Source organism: Nomascus leucogenys, chromosome 21 (genome assembly GCF_006542625.1).
Source record: "Nomascus leucogenys isolate Asia chromosome 21, Asia_NLE_v1, whole genome shotgun sequence".
NCBI lineage: Eukaryota > Metazoa > Chordata > Mammalia > Primates > Hylobatidae > Nomascus > Nomascus leucogenys.
The window spans coordinates 71,213,121-71,232,765 of NC_044401.1; the positions used below are offsets into that span (position 1 = coordinate 71,213,121).

Consider the following 19,645-nt stretch of genomic DNA (forward strand, 5'->3'; position numbering starts at 1 on the left):
CACATACCACCACACTCAGCTAATTTTTTGTATTTTTAGTAGACATGGGGTTTCACTGTGTTAGCCAGAATGGTCTCAATCTCCTGATCTAGTGATCCCCTCAGCCTCTTAAAGTGCTGGGATTACAGGCATGAGCCACCACGCCTGGCCGTGCGCTTTAAGTCTTAAAGGTAGTAATATATATATTATATAAATATGCTACATAAAATATAAGTTAAAGATGATAATGGAGGCAGTCAAATGTCTGAAGTTCAGTAATCCATCTCCTACAGAAACAAAAGCCAAACTCTACCTACCAAACAAGTTGGTGAAGGCTTTCTCTCTCAAGTTTCCTGATAGCCACCTGATAAGGTGGAAACTGTGCCTGTACCTCAGATAATCATGCGTTGCAATCCTTCTCATTTCTTTGTTTTACAGTGAGGACAGGGTCATTGAGCATTATTTGAAAATCAAAGGTCTCACTCGGGGTCAAGCTGTGGTTCAGTAAGTATCTTTCCTTTTGCTTAGATATAATTTTAATATCTCTCATTTGAAGGTGTCACTTGAAATGATTTCTGTTGTGTAGTTTTTGTGAACATAGTCCTTATCTGGTTAGAAATATCTTACCATGAATTAGAAAATGTCTTGGGTCATTCTATACATTGGTGTCACCAACTCAGATACCTACCAGTGCCAGGCAGGTAAAGAAATGAGGAATGTAGGCCACATGTAGGGCAACAGGGAATTGTGGGGACTGTGGTAAACAGGTGAGCTTTCATCCTGAGTAGAGGCAAGGTTACTCAGCTTTAGAATTCAGGCATAATGTTGCCAGATCCTTTGTTTTCCAAGAGAAGCTGGAAATTCAGATTTTTAAATCTTATCTCATTGGGAAGTAATTTAAAGACAATTTCATGCAATGTTAGCCAGATAAAACCTATCCAGAGGCCATGTTTTGTCCCCCAGTTTGTGACTGTACTTTGAGTCAAGCATATAGTATATTGGTGTTAGATAATCTGTTTCTTCGTACTACTAAGAACAAGCCATTGGAATGTATTTCTACATTTTGTGACTTACAGAGTTTCCACGCATTATTAAGGACAGGCCAGCACAGTGGCTCATGCCTATAATCCGAGCACTTTGAGAGGCAGAGGTGGGCGGATCACCTGAGGTCAGGAGTTCGACGCCAACCTGGTCAACATGGTGAAACCTCATCTCTACTAAAAATACAAAAATTAGCTGGGCATGTTGACAGCCGCCTGTAATCCCAGCTACTCGAGAAGTTGAGGCAGGAGAATTGCTTGAACCGGGGAGGCAGAGGTTGCAGTGAGCCATATTGTACCATTGCACTCCAGCTAGGTGACAATAAAGAAACTCCGTCTCAAAAAAAAAAAAAAAAAAAAGTTGCTACACTAAACTTTTAAAATTATTTTTATGCCTGTGAAAACTGAAATAAGGACTTGGAGATTGTAAATTTTCCTCACACTCCTACTTCGTTGCTCTAATTTCTCTTTTTGAGAGAGTCTTGCTCTGTCATCCAGGCTGGAGTGCAGTGATGCGATCTCATCTCACTGCAATCTCCGCCTCCTGGGTTCAAGTGATTTTCGTGCCTCAGGCTCCTGAGTAGCTGGGATGATACAGGCGCGTGCCACCATGCCCAGCTAATTTATGTAGTGTTAGTAGAGACAGGGTTTCCCCATGTTGGCCTGGCAGGTCTCAAACTCTTGACCTCAGATGATCTGCCCAACTTGGCCTCCCAAAATGCTGGAATTACAGACATGGGCCACTGAGCCCAGCCTCTAATCTCGTTTTTATCAAAACACATCTTCTGTTATCTTTGCAGCAGAAATCAGAAGTTAGCATCCTGAAGTTGGATCATTGAGATTTTAATTCGTTGTGCCTGTTTTCTGAACTGAAAAGTAAAAAGAAGTAGTGACAATTTCCATTAAGGGTATTAGGGTAAACTAGTGAGTACAGTCATGTACCATTTCCGTCCACATATACAATGGTGGGCCCATAGGATTCTAATGCCATACTGTTACTGTATCTTTTCTATGTTTAGATACTCAAATACTTACCATTGTATTATAATTGCCTACTGTATTTCAGCCCAGTAACATGCTGTACAGGTTGGTAGCCTAGGAGCAATAGGCCATACCATACAACCTAACTGTGTAGTAGGCTCTACCATCCGGGTTTGTGTAAGTGCACTCCATGATGTGTGCACAAGGACAGAATCACCTCACAACACAATTCTCAGAATGTATCTTCATTGTTAAGCAATGCGTGACTGTATATAACAAAGTTCCCATGCTTAATAAGACATGGAATCAACCCAAATGCCCATCAATGATAGACTAGATAAAGAAAATGTGGTACATACACACCATGGAATACTATGTAGCCATACAAAGGAACGAGATCATATCCTTTGCAGGGGCTTGTATGAAACTGGAAGCCATTATCCTCAGCAAACTAATGCAGGAACAAAAAACCAAACACCACTTGTTCTCACTTATAAGTAGGAGCTGAACAATGAGAACACATGGACACAGGGAGGGGAACAACATTTACTAGGGCCTGTCAGGAGAGGGCTGGGATGGGAGAGAGCTTTAGGGAAAAGTGCTGATGCATGCTGTCCCTGATCTCTAGGTGATGGGTTGATCTGTGCAGCAAATCACCATGGCACACATTTACCTATGTAACAAACCTGCACATCCTGCACATGTACCGTGGAACCTAAAAAACAATTAAAAAAAAAAGTACCCGTGCTTGAATGCAGAGCCTTATTCTTTCTCCTGATCATTATTGTGGGGCTTCATCTAAGAGACAGTTTCATATGGTAGTTAAGGCTCTAGGATGTGGAGTCCGACTCATTTTGTTAGAATTCTGGCTGTGCAGTTTAGTTGCTGCATGACCTTGACACATTTCACCCCTTACATTCATTTACAGGCAGGCCATTTACTTTTAAAAAATTTATCACAATAAACATACGTGTGCATGTGTCTTTATAGCAGCATGATTTATAGTCCACTCATAGGTGGGAATTGAACAATGAGAACACATGGACACAGGAAGGGGAACATCACACTCCGGGGACTGTTGTGGGGTGGGGGGAGGGGGAAGGGATAGCATTAGGAGATACACCTAATGCTGAATGACGAGTTAATGGGTGCAGCACACCAACATGGCACATGGATACATATGTAACAAACCTGCACATCGTGCACATGTACCCTAAAACTTAAAGTACAATAATAAAAAAAAAATTATCAAATTATTGATTATAGTTCCTGGAGAAATTGATCATCAAAATGTCATTAAAAAGTCTACTTGTGTTAAAACAGGAGCCTCAGTTCCTTGAGGGCAGAGAGGAAGCATTACACAATTTAGTCCACTCCAAAGCCATAAAGATATACAAGAAACACTACTGAATTAAAAATAGCAAGTAGCGGCATTGTTGCTTTAATTTTTATTTTAGGGGAGTTTTTTTTTTTTTTTTTTTTTTGACAGATTCTTGCTCTGTCGCCCAGGCTGGAGTGCAATAGTGCAATCTTGGCTCACTGCAACCTCCACCTCCTGAATTCAAGCAATTCTTCTGCCTTAGCCGCCCAAATAGGTGGGATTACAGGCGCCCACCACCACGCCCAGCTAATTTTTTATATTTTTAGTAGAGACGGGGTTTCACCATGTTGGCCAGGCTCGTCTTGACCTCCTGACCTCAGGTGATCCACCTGCCTCGGCCTCCCAAAGTGCTGGGATTACAGGCGTGAGCCACCGTGCCCGGCCTGGAGGGACATATTTTTTAAGTCAGGTTTACATAGCATAATTCATAGTTTTAAAGTATAAACTTCTAGGAGTTTTGACAGATGTTTGTAGTTATTTAACCTCTACCACAAGCAATATATGGAATAGCTTTATTGTTTAACTTATGAGTATGACCCAAAAGTTCGTGCCCATTGCTTGCATTATTAGGGGCTTACTTCAAAAAATACTTGCAAGTGGAGTTTATAATATGGTACATTCCTAATCCATAAACATTTGAATGTGTGGAAAGTAACATTTTCTATAGCTTTTTGAAATTGAGGTTCTATTAGCATTTTCCTAATATTTGGATAAGCTAAAATATATTACTCCCCAAAATCATTTATTCTGTTTCTACTTGAGTGAAACATATTAATTATTCTTATAATAAGGAAAGTAGAAACGTGGTGTTTCTTTAAATCACTTTTCCCAAAAGGGTCCTCTAACTATTTTAATAAGATTGTGATACATATTTATTTTCCATAGGTATATGAAAATAGTAGAAGCTCTACCAACTTATGGTGTCCATTATTATGCAGTAAAGGTAAATAGTTTTACATAATAAAGCCTTCATGATGATTGAGAGTTATTGCACAATAGCAGCTTTTTTCATACTGTATAAAAGGCTGATTATATCTTGCCATTTGTAGCCAATTATAAAGTACATTATTTTTGCAAAATACTTGCTACGTTAAAATGTTTTTCCAAGACCTCTCTTCATCCTAAGATGTTCAGATCATTCTCTGTTGAAAAATACCTCTGCTTGCTGTTTGGTCTTTTGTCCAGTTGGTCACCTTTGTAGCACTACCAGATCTTCACTTGAGAGTGCTTTTGTTTGAAAATTATGCAGTCTCCAGCGTTATTTCAACAGCTTCATAAAATGCTGAATTTTTTACAGGATTTGCAATACCATGTTTCAATCAGTGTATTACATACACTGTATTTTCAGATGTTTTATAAGCAGGGAGAGACTGACAAATATTTTGAGATGATGAAAAGTATTTTCAGATGTTTATAAGCAGGGAGAGATTGACATATTTTGAGATGATGAGATGAAAGTGTTAAGGGTGTCTTGTTTGAAAGAGAAATAATTTTATAATTGGTCAGTTCTTGATTGACTTTTCATCTTATGATAATGTTCATATCTCTATACAATTCGAAATGATGGGGAATTAGAAAATTTACATAATGAGAATACCTGTGCTAAAAATCAGTAGCAATTTAACTTTTTTTGTTGTTTGTTTTAGTGGCATGGTCTCAGCTCACTGCAACGTCTGCCTCCTGGGTTTGAGCAATTCTCCTGCCTCAGCCCACAGAGTAGCTGGGATTACAGGCACACACCACCATACCTGCCTCATTTTTTGTATTTTTAGTGGAGATGGGGTTTCACCATGTTGGCCAGGCTGGTCTTGAACTCCTGACCTCAGGTGATCCATTTGCCTCGGGCTCCCAAAGTGCTGGGAGTACAGGCATGAACCACCATGGCTGGCCTCCAATTTAACTTTAATTTCTACTGACTCTGGTTTGCATATAGGTATCTGTCTAAACCTAAATTTTCCTTTTCCTGTGTCAGTATATTCTTTGCTTTGGCAAAACATAAAAGATAAATTTATGAAAACAATGTTACTCACCTCCCCATATGTACCTCAAACCAATTATTCAAACATCCTGTCATTGAATTGTGCAGTTCTCCAAAAGGGTTTTCGATATTCCCATGTTCATTGTTAATTGTTTTATAAACATCAGGAATTGGAACCACTTTTCTCATCTTTGTAATTCCTTGGAAACGTCCCCAAGCTTTTATAACTGGTTACTAATTAAGAGACAAAGAGCTTTTTTTTTTTTTAATGGATAACTGGCTTTTTACTGGATTAATTCTTAGTTGAATTACTTACATTTTATTTATTTGCTCCAACTGTTTAATCAAAACAGTAATGCTTTACTCTTTTTGATGGTATTAACAGTACTGGACAATTTCAGCTTAAAGATTTTATTTGAAGAAACTCCAAGTAGGTGTTTTAATAACAAGTTAGGTTTTTAAATGTTTTGTTTATCAAGACATCTTTGTTTTGACTTGCTGATACTTGCGAAGAGGTGAAATTGCTGGGTGCGGGGGCTTACACCTGTAATCCCAGCACTTTGGGAGGCTGAGGTGGGCGGATCATGAGGTTAGGAGATCAAGACCATCCTAGCCAACATAGTGAAACCCCATCTCTACTAAAATACAAAAAATTAGCCAGGCATGGTGGTGCGTGCCTGTAATCCCAGCTGCTAGAGAGGCTGAGGCAGGGGAATTGATCAAACCCAGAGGCAGAGACTGCAGTGAGCCAAGATCATGCCACTGCACTCCAACCTGGTGACAGAATGAGACTCCGTCTCAAAAAAAAAAGAAAGAGGTAAAATTGGTAAATTTTATTCACTTCTAGAAGAGTTAACAGCTAGGTCTTGGTTCTCATGCTTTTTCATCTTCTAGGATAAGCAAGGACTTCCTTGGTGGCTTGGAATCAGCTATAAGGGAATTGGCCAATACGATATACAGGACAAGGTGAAGCCTCGGAAGGTAAGTGTGAATCACGTTAGGAGAACATCGAACTGTTCAAAAGATGTTAGTCACAACATAGTTGACAAGCACACACCATTAGGTTGTTGGGGTTTTTTTGTTTTTGTTTTTGTTTTTGAGATGGAGTCTCGCTTGCTTTGTCGCCCAAGCTGGAGTGCAGTGGGATGATAGTGGCTCACTGCAACCTCCGCCTCCTGGATTCAAGTGAGTCTTCTTCCTCAGCCTCCCAAGTAGCTGGGATTACAGGCACACGCCACCACACCCGGCTAATTTTTGTACTTTTAGCAGAGACAGGGTTTTGCCATGTTGGCCAGGCTGGTCTCAAAATTCTGACCTCAAGTGCTCCGCCCACCTTGGCCTCCCAGAATGCTGGGATTATAGGCGTGAGCCACAAGCACACACCATTAGGTTTCTATTTTATGTTAGTATGAACAGGATGATGCCATTTATTTTATAAATTTTATATGTACATTTATGCATATACATATTTGAATTGGATGGTATACATATAAATGAATAATAAAGACCTGAGCCAAAATTTTTGGTGCTAGTGATCTCTCAATGGTGCAGGTATAAGTCGTCTTTCTTCTGCTGCTATTATCTCTGTTTCACAATTTTCTGCAGTGAACATGTCTGCTTTTTGTAGAGAAAAATCAGTTCTGTGCTATTTATTAAAGGGTCACAGGCCAGGCATGATGACTCCTGTCTGTAATCCCAGCACTTTGGGAGGCCAAGGTGGGCAGATCAGGAGGTCAGGAATTTGAGACCAGCCTAGCCAACAAGGTGTAACCCCGTCTCTACTAAAAATACAAAAATTAGCCAGGTGTAGTGGCAGGCATCTGTAATCCTAGCTACTCGGGAGGCTGAGGCACGAGCATTGCTTGAACCTGGGAGGCAGAGGTTGCAGTGAGACAAGATCATGCCACTGCACTCCAGCCTGGGCAACACAGAGAGGCTCCATCTCAAAAAAAAACGGTCACAATCTATCAGATTTGGATTTCCAGGGCTAAATAACTAACATCAATGTCCATTTAAAATTTTATTATGAAGCTGTTTTTTAAAAAAATTCATTATCAGCTGGGTGTGGTAGCTCATGCCTGTAATCCTGGCGCTTTGGGAGGCTGAGTCGGGTGGATTGCCTGAGCTCAGGAGTTTGCGATCAGCCAGGGCAACAAGGTGAAACCCCGTCTCTACTAAAATACAAGAAACGAGCTGGGCATAGCGTCATGTGCCTGTAGTCCCAGCTTCGTGGCAGGCTGAGGCAGGAAAATTGCTTGAACCTGGGAGGCAGAGGTTGCAGTGAGCCGAGATCACGCCACTGCACTTCAGCCTGGGCAACAGGGTGAGACTCCATCTCAAAAAAAAAAATTCATTATTATTATTATTTTTTGAGATGGAGTCTCGCTTTGTTCCCTCGACTGGAGTGCAGTGGCCTGATGACAGGTCACTGCAGCCTTGACTTCCCTGGCTCAAGCAATCCTTCCACCTCAGCCTCCCAAGTAGCTTGGACTACAGGCACATGCCACCATGCCCAGATAATTTTTAGAAAGTTTTTTGCAGAGACAAAGTCTGGCTATTTTTCCAAGACTGGTCTTTAACTCCTGGGCTCAAGCGATCTTCCCACCTTAGCCTCCCAAAGCGCTGGGATTACAGGCATGAGCCGCTTTGCTCAGCTGAATCTTCTTCTCTTGATCCAAGCTGAAGTGTACAACACGTTTTTGCCCATATAAGATTTGAAGAATCCATATAGATCACCATGCAGCTGGTCTTGTCTTCCTTCGGTATCACAGTGACATCAAGACTGACTCATGCCGCCCTGGTTGGTTTTGCCGCTCTCCCTGTGCTATCCTGCCATCACTGAAAGCACAGGAGTAAAACAATGGCCTCTAATAACAGACCATGGTCAGCTACCTGCATTATCACAACCCGACATCACAGCCTTAAATAACTCCTATCATTTCCATCTGTATCTTGCTTTAATGTGTGTTAGAAAAACAGACATTCTCTTTATAAAGCAGCCCTATAATCGTATGTACTCTTCATCTTCTAAGTGTCCATGCAGCTTCAATCAGTGCACAGTCTTCCATGAGTTATGAAAATAAATAAAAGTCCCCTGTTTTCCCCGTTTTATGGTTGTGAAACTGACACAGATAACACAAAAGGGTAGTTTAGGGAAAGCCATATCCCCTCCGCCACCCACCTCCAATACTGATCCAGCTTTCCTGGATCAGTCTAGTAGGGCATTGAGGCTTCTTACTAGAAATTATTGATAAGGCCAAGGGTGGCGGCTCATGCCTGTAATCCCAGTGCTTTTGGAGGTCAAGATGGGAGGACTGCTTAAGGCCAGGAGTTCAAGACCAGCCTGAGCAATGTGACAAGACCCCATCTCTACAAAAAAAAAAAGAAAAAGAAAACTTAAAAAAAATTAGCCAGGCATGGTGGCAAATACCTATAGTCCCAGTTATACAGGAGGCTGAGGTAGAAGGATCACTTGAGCCTGGGAGGTTGAGGCTGCAATGAACTATGATCATGCCACTGCACTCCAGCCTGGGTGACAGAGCAAAACCTTGTGTCAGAAAAAAATATATATATCAATGAAAACAACAGCACATCATTCAACAAGCAGTAGAGGACAGTGAGAGAGCATGTTTGTAATGATACTGTTAACATTTTCATTCTATAAGCTCTGTGACCAAGATCAATTTAAGGAATAATTAATTTCCAGGAAGAGTATAAGTACTATTGTTCCTGCTTGTATTTCAGAATTGACTTCTAAAACCTAATTTCCAATCAATAATATTAGAAATGAAGGATACCCAATTTTTTCAAATATTTTTTAAATCAATTTTATTTATTGTTAGCTTTTTTTTTTGACCCAGAGTAAGAAATACTCATGAGAGCAAGGAAAAAAAAATGGCAGCAAACACTACAAAAAAAATGCAATAGGGGAGAAAGTCTTCTGCAATCCCCATTTTTCCCCCATGACAACCAGCGACTGTTAAAAAAAATGGTACCAGTTCATTTAGATATTGTCAGTGTATATTCTAAGCATTTACAAAGACAGAGAAATCTAATATATGCAGTGTTTCATACCTTGCCATATTTCTCTAGCTCACTTATAAACCGATTTCTTTTCACTTTTTTAAAGCTGCCTAGTGTTTCATGATGTGGGAATACATAATTTATTTAACCAATTCACTTTTGATGGACATCATACTTGTTTCCATTTGCAGGAGTGGAGAGAGTTTGCAGAGCATAATAAAAAATCCCAGTCAAAGCAAATACCTTACCCTAGTTTATCTATTTTGCAAGACCAAAATACTGCCTATCGTGTTTTCTTAAGGTAGACCTCACTTGTACTGAGATTTTTTTGCTAACTTATTTCTCTTCTGAATTTTACTTAAGAAATAACACTTAGGAGTCTTACTGGTTTTTCTGAATCTTCCATGTAAAATATTACTTAAGGCAATTCACAAGTAATTTATTAGCTAATGTGGCTTGATAAGATTGAGCTTCCAGTAGAATGTAAATGCATCTGCTAACAGCAACCAGGCTTTGTCCCAAAATAGTGGTGAATCAGAATCTGCACAGTAAATATTGCAGTTAATTTCCTCTCCTGTACTTATGACTCACAGGCCTTTCTTTACATTCACAATTTGGTAGAAATTGGCAAATATTTCTTGACACTGATCATAATCAGGTTTGCTTGTTCATTCCAGAGTCTAGAAAAGGGTCAGAAGCTACTTCCTTTTTTGGATTTGCAGTTTTTCTATTTCATTTCCAAAACATGCCACTCAATTTTTAAAAAGACCCTACACAGTCCATCTTGTGTTACCACTTTTTTTTTCTTTTTCTTTCTTTCTTTTTTTTTTTTTTTGAGACGGGGTTTTGCTCTGTTGCCCAGGCTGGAGTGCAATGGCACGATCTTGGCTCACTGCAACCTCCGCCTCTTGGGTTCAAGCGATTATCCTGCCTCAGCCTCCCAATAAGCTGAGATTACAGGCGCCTGCCACCATGCCTGGCTAATTTTTGAATTTTTAGTAGATACAGGTTTTCACCATGCTGGCCAAGCTGGTCTGGAACTCCTGACCTCAGGCAATCCACCCGCCTAGGGCCTCCCAAAGTGCTGGGATTATAGGCATGAGCCACCACGCCCGGCCCATGTTATCAGTTTCTTTCCTTCTCTTTCTCCATTTTTTTTTTTAGTGGTGTCTACTCTGTGCCATTGCTTATTTTTTCCCTTCTTCTTTTGTTAAAATCTGACAATGGATTTTGCTTCCATATATTTATTTTTTATGTTCAGACAATGTAAGGATTGAGGCTGTACTACAAGTCCCTCTCCTGGCCTAGTTTGCACAAATGAAAGAATGCATAATTTAAAGGACCATGAGCACAGCCTTCTATTAAAGGAGGATCGTGCTTCAGCTGTTTGTGTGGACCTGTGCAGGCTGCAAGTTTACCAATAGACCAGCAGGAATGAAGGTCAAATTGGCAAACTCTAATGAAACAAAGGCTATAATGAGAGGCCTTAAGGTGCTCAGCCTCTTGAGCCACATCCTGAGTTGTTACAATTATGTGGCTTAAAAGCAGGCCAGAAGGAGGGAAATTTACTGAGAATAAGTAGTAAGAATAAGTAGACTGATGCCGAAAGGCTGTTTTGAAAAGGAGTTTTTCCAAGATCTCCCAGCAGTGACCTTCAGACCTTTCTGTATCAGTTATCACCTGTGAATGTTGAGGGTGGGGAGGTATTTGTTTTACCTCCCAGGGCATCCAGCAGATGCTCTTCAAGTCTTTTATTTATACGGCTTTTTTGCCAGTCTGGGGTGCCAACAAGTTGTTTTCAACCAGTGTGTAGTGTAGTACAGTGATGCAGGGAAAGAGTTTGGGAGGCATCCCAGCTTCTGCCCCTGGTGTCTATTTACTGTGCCACCTTGAGCATGTTGTTTAGTCTCTCTTTAAAAGTGGTTTTCTCATCTGCACGAGGGTATTGCCACCAACTGTGTAGGGTGGTTGTAAGACCTAGAGGACAAACTGAGCACCATAGCTGATACACCATCATCATTAGTAGTAGTGAGAGGACCGACAATAAAAGAGTATGGGAAATATTCTTGGATCACTGGTTAGAGAGGGACACATTGCTACAAACCCACAGCTCTAGTGTACTAAGAATCCACTCTCAAATTTTCTTTTTTTTTTTTTTTTTTTGAGATGGCGTTTCACTCTTCTTGCCCAGGCTGGAGTGTAATGGCACGTTCTCAGCTCGGCTCACTGCAACCCCTGCTTCCTGGGTTCAAGCAATTCTCCTGCCTCAGCCTCCCAAGTAGCTGGAATTACAGGCATGCACCACCATGCCTGGCTAATTTTGTACTTTTAGCAGAGACAGAGTTTCACCATGTTGGTCAGGCTGGTCTCGAGTTCCTGACCTCAGGTGATCCACCCGACTGAGCCTCCCAAAGTTCTGGGAATAGAGATGTGTGCCACCACACCTGGCCTCCACCCTCAAATTTTCTGTTTTCGGAAATGTGTAAGCACTTCTTTCACCTCCTAATTCATTAACCATCATGCCTGAAGGTGTGATGCAAATTAAAGGAAAAATTTTTAATCCACAATTACAAACCACAAACATTCAGGGTATTAAAAATTAAGACAATAAGCAGTTTTACTTTTTAATCCTCCCTTTGTGTATGCATATGTCATTGCAAACTCAGAGAATGTGAAAACATACCAGAACTCAACTTAATTCCAAATGGTAAGACATTTGGACTTAGAGACTGATGAAGTTTCACTTAAACAAACAAACAAAAAAGCAGCCTTGTATTCCTTCTAAGTATTTATTGTTCAGTATTTCAAGGAAAAATGTCTGTTCTTCATAAAGAAGCAGGTAGTGGGTTAGAGACTGAGCCAAGTATTAGTCTATGTCATGACAGATCTGTATGCCTTCGGCAAATGCTTCCCCTGGGAAAACCAGAGCCTGTCAGATGGCAGAGATAAAATGACATACTGTCGAGGTGTCCATAGTGGGACAAAATGCTTTTCAAGATAAGTATCTTTTTGCATTATATCATGCCAAGAAAGACTTGAGGTGAACTTCGTCACCACAGGGCATGTGAAGGTGGGAAAAGGTTCTTAGCTTTCAGTTTCTGTCTCTAAATATATATTGGAATCCCCAAATACCTAAAGCCAAATGAATTAAGTAACACGCACAAAAGTCTTCCTGTTTTCTTCTCATACAACTACAAGGTTATTGTATTTAAAGACAGTGACTTGGTTATTTTTTTAACCACAGCTATCTTGAGCATTTCTTTTTTTTTTTTTGAGACGGAGTCTTGCTCTGTGGCCCAGGCTGGAGTGCAGTGGCACAATCTCGGCTCACTGCAAGCTCTGACTCCCAGATTCACGCCATTCTCCTGCCTCAGCCTCCCGAGTAGCTGGGACTACAGCCGCCCGCCACCACGCCCAGCTAATTTTTTGTATTTTTACTAGAGATGGGGTTTCACCGTTTTAACCAGGATGGTCTCGATCTCCTGACCTCGTGATCCGCCCGCCTCGGCCTCCCAAAGTGCTGGGATTACAGGCGTGAGCCACCGCGCCCGGCCCTATCTTGAGCATTTCTAAGCTCTTCTTTCCACCATGACCGTACCACCTTGGACCTAGATTAGAAGCTACTTCTGACGTTGCTGAAATTCCAGATGAGATTAACTGTAGGAGAAGAGAACATGGGTTGTTCTCTTTCTACATTAATGCCAAAAAAAGCATGGTATGGAAGAAAATAATTGGATTGTAGAATGTCAACCAGAGACTGGTCCATCCTGTTTATAAAGTGTGTATCTAAGCTTTAACCACACCAGTAATCAATCTGATTGTTAAAACCTTCTGCAGAGTCAGTAGGAGGAGAACTCCCATCCTACAGCATGGATTTGAAATAAGAACCAGTTCTGCATTTCCACTTACCAGCTGGCTGACTCAGAGCTGTCACTCAACCTTTCTGGGTGTTCGTTTTTTTCAGCTATCAAATTGAGATAACTCTTGTCTGCTGTCCACCTCACAGATCATTGTGAGGACCCAACGAGCTAGTGAGTTATTTCACTGAGTGGGTTATTTTCCCCTCCACACCGTACTTTAATTTATAGAAAGTGTATTGTACAGCATGGTCTTTCTCTTCCCGTCCCATAGTTGATCGCAATTAGAATTTTAAGCAGTACTCGTAAAACATGGAACTTTTAGAAAATTGGTTGAGTATTGGTTAAGAAGATGGAAAGAGGGAGGCCTAGGCAGGCTCCTCTGTCATTTGCAAAGTACCAACTCTGAGTGCAAGGGCAGCTGGGAGGTATTGTCTCTAGGTGGGTGGCCCTGGGCAAAGCTTTAACTCAAGATGTTCTTTTTTTTTTTTGAGTTGGAGTGTCGCTCTGTCGCCCAGGCTGGAGCGCAGTGGTGCGATCTTGGCTCACTGCAACCTCCACCTCCCAGGTTCAAGCCATTCTTCTGCCTCAGCCTCCTGAGTAGCTGGGACTACAGGCGCCCGCCACCACGCCCAGCTAATTTTTGTATTTTTAGCAGAGATGGGGTTTCACCATGTTGGCCAGGCTGGTCTCGAACCCCTGACCTCGTGATCTGCCCCCCTCAGCCTCCTAAAGTGCTGGGATTACAGGCGTGAGCCACCGCACCTGGCATAACTCAAGATGTTCTATTACTAAAAATAAGGAAAAATAGATCCTGGGGGAGATCAGTAATTTCTGTCACACTGTATTTATTTCCTTTGAAGTCTTTGGAGGGATGGTTGGTGAGAAACAAGTAAGCAAAGAAATAAATACATAATTAGAAATTTTTAATTATCTTTGATGGAAACAAATGAGATGGAGGGATAGTAATGGGATGCAGGGAGGGGACATTTGGTGTGTTCAGGGAAAGCCTCTCTGAGGAAGGTGATGTTTAACCTGAGACCTGAAGGGCAGAAAGCTCATAAAGAACAGTATGGCTTTTTCTCATCAAAGAATAGGGTATGCCGATAGGAAGGAGATAGGCATGTTATAAAACCAGCAGGAGGCCGGTTGCAGTGGCTCAGCCTGTAATCCCAGCACTTTGGGAAGCCGAGGTAGGCAGATCACTTGAGGTCTGGAGTACCAGACCAGCCTGGCCAACATGGTGAAACCCCATCTCTACTAAAAATACAAAAATTAGGCCAGGCGTAGTGGCTCATGCCTATAATCCCAGCACTTTGGGAGGCCGAGGTGGGTAGATCACCTGTGTTCAGGAGTTGGAGACCAGCCTGGCCAACATGGTGAAATCCCGTCTCTATTAAAAATACAAAAAATTAGCCAGGTGTGGTGGTGGATGCCTGTAATCTCAGCTACTCAGGAGGCTGAGGCAGAAGAATTGCTTGAACCGGGGAGGTGGAGGTTGCAGTGAGCCAGGATCACACCATTGCACTCTAGCCTGGGTGACAGAGCGAGACTCTGTCTAAAAAAATAAATAAAATAAAAATAAAAATACAAAAATTAGCCAGACATCATGGCGGGTGACCATAATCCCAGCTACTTGGGAGGCTGAGGCAGGAGAATTGCTTGAACCCAGGAGGCGGAAGTTACAGTGAGCCAAGATGGCACCACTGCACACCACTGTAGCTAGAGCTTACGGAGTTCCGTGTAGAAATGGAAGATGCTACTAGAAGAAAAGGAAGTGGCTGCCAGACAGGCAGAATCATCAGATGTCCTTTGTTTTTTCTTTTTTTTTGTTTTGAGACGGGGTCTCGCTCTGTCACCAGGCTGGAGTGCATTGGCCCGATCTTGGCTCACCGCAACGTCTGCTTCCCAAGTTCAAGTGATTCTCTTGCCTCAGCCTCCCAAGTAGCTGGGAGTATAGGCACGTCCCACCACGGCTAGCTAATTTTTGTATTTTCAGTAGAGACAGGGTTTCACCATGTTGGCCAGGATGGTTTCGATCTCTTGACCTTGTGATCCACCCGTCTCGGCCTCTCAAAGTGCTGGGATTACAGGCGTGAGCCATCGTGCCTGGCCGTCCATTGTTTTTTCTATTCCTTTACATGTCTAAGCATTTACCACATGGTTGAACTGTTGGCACATGAAGGAAAATGAAAGATAGCTCATAAATAGGATTGACTAGTCTGAATGCAGAGAAAAGCAATTAGTACATAAAGCACTGTAAAAAATAGTTCTATGAAGAGGCATAAACAGTAAAGATTTATTTTCTTTCTTTCTTTTTTTTTTAAAGATATAGGTTCTAACTCTGTTGCCCAGGCTAGAGTGCAGAGTCATAATGATAGTTCACTGCAGCCTCAAACTCCTCAGTTCAAGCAATCCTCCCACCTCAGCCTGTCAATTAGCTAGGACTATAGGCATGCGCCATCGTGTCCCACTAATTTTTAAAATTCTGTTATGGAGACAGGGTCTCACTATATTGCCCAAGCTGATCTTGAACTCATGGCCTCAAGTGATCCTCCCACCTCAGCCTCCCAAAGTGCTGGGATTATAAGCCATTGTGCTTGTCCAAAGTTTCTTTATTGTATACTTGTGAGCAATGATTGGCTGGTTTGGGACTTTTTTTTTTTTTTTGGTAGCAAGGCTTCAGTGATAAGCTAAAGTTGTCAAATTAATCTATCTTTACATTTCTAACTATAGAGTGCAATGTACCTGATTTTATGCTCCCCTCCACCAAAAAAAAAAAAAAAATATATATTAAGCCCATTGCATTTACAGGGGCCCTGAATGAGTACTTTATATTCTTTGTCTCATTTAAGGAAAAAGCCACAATCCCTGCCATCAAGGACCTGCCAATCTGTCTGGAAAGAAAGAATGTATTCAAAATTAGGTATTTTACTGAAAATATTTAATAACCAGACTAGGTACAAAACCACAAGAAGGGATACCAGTTGTAAATATCCATAACAGTTATACAGGTGCCCAGAGCAGTAGCTCAGCCCTGGTGGCATCAAATACATCAGTGAGCACACTAATGAGAGTCTTAACAGGAAGTCATTACATCAGCCCTGGAAGGTTAGAGATCTGGCCGCAGAGGAAACTCGGGTGAGATGACATCCTTTTAGGTGGTCTGGTTTTTACATTATACATTTCCCATTACCCAGAACTTCTTCATCTAAACTTTTTTGAAAATACTCAAGAGTTTTACTCCTTGCATTTAAGATATGGGTTTTTGTTTTGTTTTGTTTTTTTGAGACGGAGTGTCACTCTGTCGCCCAGGCTGGAGTGCAGTGGCGCGATCTCAGCTTACTGCAACCTCTGCCTCCTGTGTTCAAGCAATTTTCCTGCCTCAGCCTCCCGAGTAGCTGGGACTACAGGTGCACGCCACCACGCCTGGCTAATTTTTGTATTTTTAACAGAGATGGGGTTTCACCATTGGTCAGGCTGGTCTCGAACCCCTGACTTTAGGCAATCCATCTACCCTGGCCTCCCAAAGTGCTGGAATTACAGGTGTGAGCCACCATGCCTGGCCAAGATATGGTGTTTTATTTGTAAGGTTATGAGATCACATCTGAAAAAAACATTCACTACCACAGCATATACCATTTGGGTACTTTTCTGAGATTTTAGTTCAGCACAGCTGACTCTTCTAGTCTGGTCAATTGTAAGCCCCTCTAGTGGGTAGCATTTGCATATGTAAAGCAATGTGAACAGGCATAGTTGAAAGAAATAGAACTCCAGAATTAATTGTTTTGGAGTAAAAATTGTTATATCCTTCATCAGCACGTTTCACCTACCAAAGCCTAGGTATATCACCAAATATTATCCTCTAAGTCAGGGTTTCCCAATCTCAGTACCATAGACATTTGGGGCTATATAGTTCTCTGTTGTGGAGGGCATCATATTCTGTGCACTGTAAGATTTTGGCAGCATGCCTGGTCTCTACTCTCTAGATGCTAGTAGCATCCTCCCCTCCGGTGTGTTAACCAAAAATGTCCCCAAGCATCACCACATGTCCTGAGGTTAATGGTTGGGAGGAGTGGGAGGGGTGCAAAAATCACCACAAATTGAGAATCACTAAGAAAAATTAAAGGGACTCAGGCTGGGCGTGGTGGCTCATGCCTATAATCCCAGCACTTTAGGAGGCCAAGGCGGGAGGATTCCTTGAGCCCAGGAGTTCAAGACCAGCCTGGGCAACATAGGGAGACCCCATCCCTACAAGAAATTAAAAAATTAGCCTCCAGTGTAATACCCCCAATGAAATAAACAGAAGTATAGTCAGGTGTGGTAGCATGTACCTGTTGTCCCAGCTACTCAGAAGGTCGAGATCAGAGGATCACTTGAGCCCAACAAGTCGAGGCTGCTTCAGTGAGCCGTGATCATGCCACTGTACTCCAGCCTAGGTGACAGACCAAGACCCTATCTCATAAAAAAAAAAAAAAAAAAATTAAAGAGACTCAGTCCTATCCCACAAATGGCTGCTGTAATTGCTTTCTTTTTTATTTGAGGAAGAAATAAGAATTAGTCTTTTTTTCTGTTTTTCTTTTTTTTTTTTGTTAAAAACATAACAGATGCCCATATAGCACTCTTCCCAGATAAGAAAGGCAGGATGACATGCAGTGGTTACACACTGGGGATCTTGGAGCCTAGCTGTATTTATGGATCAATATCTGCCCCTTTTTAGCTGGGTGACCTTGGTCAATTTACTTTAACCTCTCTGAACCTCAGTTTTCTCTTCTGCACAGTGAGACTAAAATAGTACTGCCCCATGTGGTTGTTGGGAAGACTCCATAAGATAATAGATGCAACAACATCTTAGTGCTCCAGCTGAGCATTTAGTTTATGCCAGCTGGCACTGTTGGTGTTAACTGTGCGTATTTGTTGTATGACTGTCACTTTGACAGCCTGTACCCTCCTTGAGGGCAGAGATTTTGTCTCAGTCACATAAACATTTGATGGAAAGAAGGTAGATCAATTGGGCTTTATAGAAGCCTATAATTCTGTGAAATTCCAGAAGATACATCACATGTAATCTTTCAAAATGAAAAAAGAATAAATCAATAACATAGTGATTTTGTTTGGCTTCAGGTAATAATAGCAGGGGGATCCCCCACCGTGTGAGTCATTGATGTACAGTCATACACTGCAGCTGTGACTGTCTGAAATTTAGTCATTTCCAGGTGGATTTGCAGTTAAATGATTAACCTGTAGGTACTATGAGTTGCCATTAAAAACCAAGCCTCTCCTGATGTCTTTCCTTTCCTGGCCTAGTGTGAAGCCTTTAGGTGGCATCTACTTTCAATTCATCAAGATTTAAAAGACAATTTGATCCTTTTTGTCCAAGGCTTTCCCTGGGTCTTTCATGCCCCTGGGAAGGTCCTCCTCGCACATGGCAGGTGCACACTTCTCAGCATTTTTGTACATGCTGGGACACATTCCTCCTTTCCTGGGTACCTGGGGCAGGAAGGAGTTTGCTTTGTCTGCCTGTGGGGCGTGCTGTGACCAGCCCCTCCCTCCTCATTTATGTCCTCCATGATACAGAAACGGTGAGCAAATTTCCTACCTAGAGGGTGTATCAGGAAACCCCCAATGAAATAAACAGAAATAGAACAGCCAGTTTTTATAACGAAACTCACAGAATTGGAAGTCTGAGTGACAGATATGTTAACAGAATAACCCAACTGTTTCTCAACAATGGAAAGATGTGGGATCCAGACAGCAGTTTTTGCTTTTGTTTCTGCTATTTAGTGACTGCCCTCCATGTGATAAAATTGGAGAGGTGAACTGAGAGTTCTTCATTACAAATACAGCTGACTTTATTGCTTACTGAATTTTGATACCGAGCCAGGCACTGGGCTAAGTGCTTCACAAACATAGTTTCCCTGACCCCTTCTGACAACTCTCTGAGGTGGGTGTTGCTGGTCCCATTTTACAGATGCAGACACTGAGATTCAGGAAAGTTAAGCAGCTTGCCAAATACAACACAGCTAGAAGTGGCAGTACCAGAATGCTAACCAAGGCAATCTGACTTGGTTCACTTCGTTCTTGTGAGCCCCACAATGGAAGGGCTCTGTCCATTACTTGCTGACAAGAAGACCTCGAACATACACGGCACTCAGGAAATATCTGTTGATTGAAAAGGAATGAATAAATGACTCCCAAAGCTACTGAAATATAAGTACCATGTCTCCTAATGGTCCCTCTGCTTTTCCTTATAGTATTTTTCTTTTTTTTTTTTTGCTAAAGTTTGACACTAGCCTCAGATATTTAGGTACCATTATAATAGTGGGGTGGGACAGGGCTGAGGTGACTTGTTGTAGTTCTTTAAGTCTATAAAAGTGAGTGGAATCTAACTAAATATTGATTATAG

General features: G+C 41.7%; 1 protein-coding gene across 1 annotated transcript in view; it reads left to right on the forward strand.

The window, feature by feature from the left end:
• The window catches only part of FRMD4B (FERM domain containing 4B), a 216,578-nt gene that overhangs the window by 164,263 nt on the left and 32,670 nt on the right, over positions 1 to 19,645 (forward strand). The window contains exons 9-11 of the mRNA XM_003264875.4: positions 418 to 483; positions 4,267 to 4,324; positions 6,254 to 6,340. Coding sequence (XP_003264923.2) covers positions 418 to 483; positions 4,267 to 4,324; positions 6,254 to 6,340 — 211 coding nt within the window. The remainder of the gene's footprint in view (positions 1 to 417; positions 484 to 4,266; positions 4,325 to 6,253; positions 6,341 to 19,645) is intronic.